This window comes from Opisthorchis viverrini (genome assembly GCF_000715545.1).
Source record: "Opisthorchis viverrini unplaced genomic scaffold opera_v5_15, whole genome shotgun sequence".
In the NCBI taxonomy this organism is placed as follows: Eukaryota; Metazoa; Platyhelminthes; class Trematoda; order Opisthorchiida; family Opisthorchiidae; genus Opisthorchis; species Opisthorchis viverrini.
This window is the reverse complement of record NW_008751671.1, coordinates 1588590-1595073: the sequence shown is the minus strand read 5'-3', so window position 1 is coordinate 1595073 and position 6484 is coordinate 1588590. Positions and strand designations below refer to the sequence as shown.

Sequence of the window (6484 nt, the reverse complement as noted above, 5' to 3'; positions counted from 1 at the left end):
GGGAAAGTCTTATTTCTGACAAGCACACTGATTTTGTCAGAGAAGCATGGTATCCATTGCGAATAATAAGCAAACATACCAACAACTCGTTGTTGGTATTTAGCGTCATGTGTATAAGGGAGTTCACGAATAGGTTTCATTCGTTCAGGATCTGGTTTGATAATTCCTTTAGAGACTTCGTAGTCCAGAAGGCGTATTTGTTTGGCTGCTATGATGCTTTTCTTGCAGTTAAGGGTAATTCCATATTTTCTTATTACTTCAAAGAAAGATTTGCGGTTCTGGTCATGCTCACTTTGGGTAGTCCCACAAATAGTGACGTCGATGTAAGCGTAGGTGCCACCTAGGTTCTCAGGCTTGATTATATGGTCAACAGTGCGTTGAAAGCATGCTACTCCGTTGGTTACACCGAAAAGAATACGACGAAACTGAAACAGCTCTCCGCATTCTTCAAAAGCCGTATACGGTTTGTCTTGCTCACTGATTGGAACTTGATGGTAAGCACTTAATAGGTCTAAGGTGCTAAGGACAGCATGACGGGAAATTTCTTCGATCATTTTATCCATTCACGGTAACGGATACGCGTCTAGGTATGTGAACCGATTAATGGTTTGACTGTAGTCCACTACCATGCGTCTTTTGTGGTTTGAATTTTTCGTGACCAGTACTTGAGCCCTCCAGGGAGAATTCGAAGGTTCGACTATACCTTCATCCAATAGTCGGTTAACTTCAGAGCGGATATCGATTCTGATTGAGCGCGAGAACAAGACTGAATAGCGTAGAATGAATAGCGCTTTACCTGCCTAAGAATAGACGTACATAAGCTGAAAATGAAGGCGAAAGCATGGTTAATACAAAACGATAATGGAGCACAAAGATGTGAGCACAAAGAATATTCATGACACTGGTAGATCCGGATTTTGGAAGAATTTACCGGGATGGTTTTCTAGAGTCTCTTCCAAATGATCCATCATCGGATGTGAATTCGTACTGGGACGAGATCGTCACTTCTTCGCACAGTGCTGAGAGTTTTGCTTGTGGCATGTCGCTACCAGACTCACTCAGGCACCGTATACCAGACCGAACAGTGGCACAGTTTTAATCTCCTAGAAATATTCCAGGTGGTCCCTAACATAACTTGACGTGAAGAATTATCAGACGTCACGTGAAAGTGAGCGTACGAACCGACCATGAAGCCTGGTAAACACAGAAAGCCAATGAAATAGAAGAGGTCCAGAAAGCCGGCATCCGAAGATTATCTCAGCTGATCCGCTCGACTGGTCCAAGGAAACCACCTGTGACCGAAAACACCAAGCATCAGAAAGGAGTGACCATCTTGAATAAAGAAGGACGCCTTGACCGATGTGCCAAAAACTTCGAACAACAATTGTCGTGACCACCAGCTGCCACTCACCTGGAGCCCATAGTTGAAGTAGAACCCTGGACGGTGAGCCTGGAACTGCCTACGGCCTCGGAGGTTTATGGTTGCATATGGTCTCCCAAGCGCCACCGAGCTTCGGGTCCGGATGACCGAATATTGCGGTGAAGTCCTCAGGCAGCGCTCCTCTGATCCATGGGGGCGAGATGGCCCAAGTGGTTATAGCGCGAATTTACTGGCCAGAATGTCCGTGGTTCGAACCCGATCTCTGCCTCTCGACTTCCCCTGTCTAGGCTTCAGCAGCCCGGTAGTATCTCAGCCCTCGTACAAACTTCGGTTGGGATGGCAGTTAGGCACTAAACGATTTTTTCTCTGATCCATTTTTTTGCATGTGGGAACTGGAGTCTGTCCAAGACAACTGGAGAGATTCGGTGATAGTGGCAATTTTCAAAAAAGGGACGCACAGTGAGTGTGGTAACCACAGGGCTATCAGCTTGAGCCTGGTCGTAACGAGATGTTGGTGTTACTTGTGCTTCGTGGCCGCACGACTCGAAAGCAGCGAGCGAGATTCTGACCTGATATGGGTTGCGTTGATCACACCTTCACACTCTGTCGGGTGCTGGAACAACGCCATACTTATAAACGACCTACAATTCTGGTATTCGTGGGTTTCCAAGGCGCATTCGACTCAGTTAACATGCCTGCCCACCAAGGAATGTCCCGCAAGTTAGTGAACATGATACGCTCTTTGTATTCTCAGACTTCCGGACGTGTGAGAGTGTACGGAGAGCTCTCCGAAAGCTCCCGTACACAAAGTGGTATCCGTCAGGGATGCCCACTCTCTTAATTCCTATTTAACTTCGTGATCGATGAAATCCTGCGACGCTGGAAGGTCTCCAGAACCCCGGTGTTCAAAAATCCTGTGATGAAAACCTTGTTGATCTGGGGGTATGCAGACGACATCTTTCTCGTCTTCGAAGAGAACGAGAGAGCGCATGTATGCAATTAGAGACACGGCGTCTCAACGGACATGTGTACCGAGCTATAGTGCGGGCTTTTTTTTGCATGGCTGTGAGATTTGGCCTGTTTGAACAGCGGAACTGAGGCGTCTTCAGGTGTTCAATAATCGTTGTCTCACGACAACAGCTCGTGTAGGTTGATGTCGGTTAATCCGTAATGGAGCAATCAGAGCACGAGTCCTCGGTTGTTTAACGGGTACTTCCGGTAAAGAATGTGTCTAACACCAGAAGGTGTGTTCGTTGGGACATGTGTTGCCTAGGCCTAACCATCGCTTGCTGAAATGAGTGCTGTTTTCCATGCCCAATTCAGGGTGACGGAAGCAGAGATGTGTCCAACCCTTGACCTGGTAGAGGGGTATGAAGGAGATTACGAAACGTTAGGGTGCTGTCGGTGCTATTCGCCTTGTAGGATGGGGACCGCGTGATCCCCACTGCGCCTGGTTGGGGACGTTGCAAAATATGGCTGCCATCTGATGTCAGTGGCGTTCTTGGTGTCAGTTTCTATTTAGATTGGGGGAGTGTCTGCAATTGAGGTGTTGGTTACCATCCACGTCAGAATGATTGCTGCAAGCTAGCCTTAAGTTCTTTCCCACTCCACCTTTATTGTTTTCTCCACAATAAAGCTTTCAAATAAATCATTTTGTGCGGCAGCGTAGCGTCGGTGTCGAACACTAATGTCATGCTGTTGTTGTTGTTGATGATGATGATCATGATGATATCGCATCGACTAGTTCTCACGTAAAACAGTCTCAAAGGACGTCAACACCATCCTAATGAGGACGACTAAGTTTAGGTTATGGGTGCTCATAAGGTGAGGGGCGAGATGGATCAAGTGGTCAGGGCGTGGATTTACTGACCGGAAGGTCTGTGTTTCGAACCCGACCTCTGTTTCTCGACTTCCCCTGTTTATGCTTGGACAACCTGGCAGTATCCCAGCCCTCGTGTTTCCTTCGGGTGGTATGGCAGCTAGGCACCGGAAGGGTGTTACAGCGGAACGACTCACGCTGTTATCCCAAGCTGTTCAGCTTGCTGAATTCAACATTCATCCGACCAGCAATAGCATGCTGGTCGCCGCCTGTTTGTATGCGGCGGCGGCTTAAGATCAGCTAGAACAAGTGCAAAGGTGGGACGCTTGAATGGTAGACGCGTTGTATAGACTACACCCCAAGCAGTGGCACCAAACAATGAAACTTTATACGCTTGGGCGTGGATACCACGGGGCATGTTTGGTATTATTGCTGCATATTTCACACAAACAAGAGGCCATGGTTGCAAATGGAAAGCCAAAGGAGCAAACGGTCTGCTACTGACCCTCCAGAAGAGTGGTTAATGTCTGAGCGTAATTCCCGTGTCTTGACTTCCCCTGTCCAGGCTTGGGCAACCTGGCAGCCCTCGTGGTTCCTTCGGGCGGCGTGGCAGTTAGGCACCGAAGGGGTGCTACAGCTGGGTGTACTTTCTTCTCACACATTCGGGGATGCAACATTCGGGGATGACAAACAGCTCTTTGACCTCACATAGAAAGGAGCCACGTCACTCTTAACTTCCTGAATATTTAGAATCGACGAATTGTAGACCAAACAATGTGCCTCTATAAATCATAACCATTATCTAAAGCAAGCACAGAGTGGGATAGTTTTCCACTCAGTTGAAAGATTACGATCACACCTTTGGGTCCTATTTCGGCTGGTAGGTGACAGTAAGTTTCACCCGGAGTCGCAATATTCAAGGTTAATACACGCGTTTTAGTAAGCTAAAGGGACCTTCACATGAAGGTTGTTCATCTCTCCTCTACTCTTTACGCGAGTTATCCGGTTCATTCGTGCGTCATACTGAGTTGCTCTCACTGTAACACGAAGTGGATTCTTTTTTAGTTTGACGAAACAAGTATAGTCACCGATAGGGGTATGGTAATTAGTAATTCAGACATCTTTCACCGTATTGCGGACGTCGCTGATTCTGGAGTCGAGTTAATAACATTCCATCTTCAGTCTTCTTTTAACACGAGGATATCCAACAGGGCCGTCTTCTAAAGCAAGTGTTTCTTTGCTTTCAACCTGTTAGAACGACTCTGTCCATCAAGATTTCACACCAGTTTATCCCCGAAACGAATGTCTTTTGGAATATCATATGTGAATCTGTCGGTCTAAGTTGACAGGAGGCGTTATTTCCATATCGTCATACCCTTAGCCAAATTTCCTTCTCTGACCGTATTCTACCCTTGATTTTGTTATTATTATTATTATTATTATTATTATTATTATTGTTATTAGTAGTAGTAGTAGTATGGAGTGCAACAGTAGCATTGGAACAGTGGATCTCGGCTACCGTATAGCCCTGCCAGTTTGATTTCAACAGATCCTCGTGATGATAAAGTCAAAGGATGAAAAGGTCTTAGTACTGGTGTACTGCAAATATTGTGGCCCCAATTGATAACGTGCACTCAGATGACATTACAGAAAATAGCTGAGTAACTTGAATTCTGTCTGAACTCCCTAATTTGAGAGAACTAGATGCTACAGGGCTAAAGGTCTTTGGTGAACTAATCAGCTAAAGCAACCAGCCAGGTGCGTGATTAAGCCCTACAGGAACTTGGGCCCAATTTTATTCGCATGCGCACTCTCTGGGTAAATGGTATGCAGCTCACGACAAACCAGGCCAAATACCAATATTCTTTCCACCGGTTGTTGGACCAGTTTATTACTGTGACCATTAGCCCACTTGAAAATTAAGTTCCTTTATTTATTTATTTATTTATTTATTTCCTAATGGTACAGCGCAGTTCAGGAACACAATCCACATTTCAAGGGGTCAACTTTTGGTGGAGTGTTTGATATACAGGGACTGGTTCAAACAGGAAGTCAATGGAAGCAAATCGGGACCCGTAGCGGTCGTTCTCTTACACAGTTACTTCACCCTAGAGCGGTTGTTTATAGAGGGACTCGCTGTATCACGTAATAGCTGCGTGTTCGTTTCAAACATTCTCACTGTTTTCTCCTAAACCTCTTCATTTAGGCGAGGTCACATCAGAAGAGCTGATCGCAGCAGACAAGCTTCGTGAGAAATTCAAGGACTTCAAAGCTTCTCAATCTCCGGATGCTCTTCTGCACCAAAAAGTAGTATCTTCTTGTTGGGACCCGTACACGGACTCGGATAGAACTGGTGTGGAGAGCATTGTTTTCGACAGTGAATCTGCATTTGTGGAACGTGTCGATGACAACAAGGACAGTGTCTGGCTTCTGGCAGTGGTGGCCAATGGTGTGAACGGCGCCAAGGGGTCTGGTGTCGAAACAGCGCATACCGATTCTGCTATCACCAGCGAGGTTTGGGGACACCTGGTCCATACCTACTCGCCGTTTGGTTTCAAGTTGGGTCTCATTGATTGTCATCGTCTTCGTAGGTGAGTAAGCATGTGTGCAAAAATTAAGTGGTGGAGTTTTCATGCTAAAGACGCGTCCCTCACGGGCCCTTTTAATAATTTCTTTCAAAGACAGTGTTCCTTTAAGGTTCGAGTAACTTAAAGTGGACGGACTGTCTTTCTCAGCACTGGTAGTAACGATTCAGATTCACTGCCGCACATCACTATCAATTCACTTGAATGGTGATGACGAAAAGAAAAACTATGTGGTCCTGACAAACTGCAGCTCGAAGCATCCGTGTTAGTAACCTAGAGAGTAGCTAACAAATAGGCCGTCCTTTCCTTTGTTTGTTCCGCAACCATATGTGGCCGGTCTACAGCCAGATACATGAAGTTCGCGTAAAGCCTGTTTAAGTGGCGGGTCGAATCGCCCCCATCTTATTCCACCACTGCTCGCCTTAATTATTCGGACTTACACCAGTAAAACATCGACTCATTCCCTCGGTATATTCCCCGGAGTAAACATGTGGCAAACATCCATGTTATCCGATCTTATATTCACTCAACGTGCATCGATACCGGTTGCCTCACCGACCATGTTGATCCCAATATACGAACTGGGCTGCCGCCTGCAATGGCAACCGCATATATTAAACCATACTCGTTTGATTTTACTCAGATTGTGATACAAGTATATATATATATATATATATATATATATATATATATATATAT

The 6484-nt window shown here is 45.9% G+C and overlaps 1 protein-coding gene across 1 annotated transcript in view; it reads left to right on the top strand.

Moving 5' to 3' along the window:
* T265_01405 (hypothetical protein) overlaps positions 1–6484 on the top strand; it is a gene marked incomplete at both ends in the record, with an annotated part of 29813 nt that overhangs the window by 13466 nt on the left and 9863 nt on the right. Inside the window, one exon of the mRNA XM_009165431.1 lies at positions 5407–5791. Within this exon, the coding sequence (XP_009163695.1) occupies positions 5407–5791 (385 nt within the window). The remainder of the gene's footprint in view (positions 1–5406; positions 5792–6484) is intronic.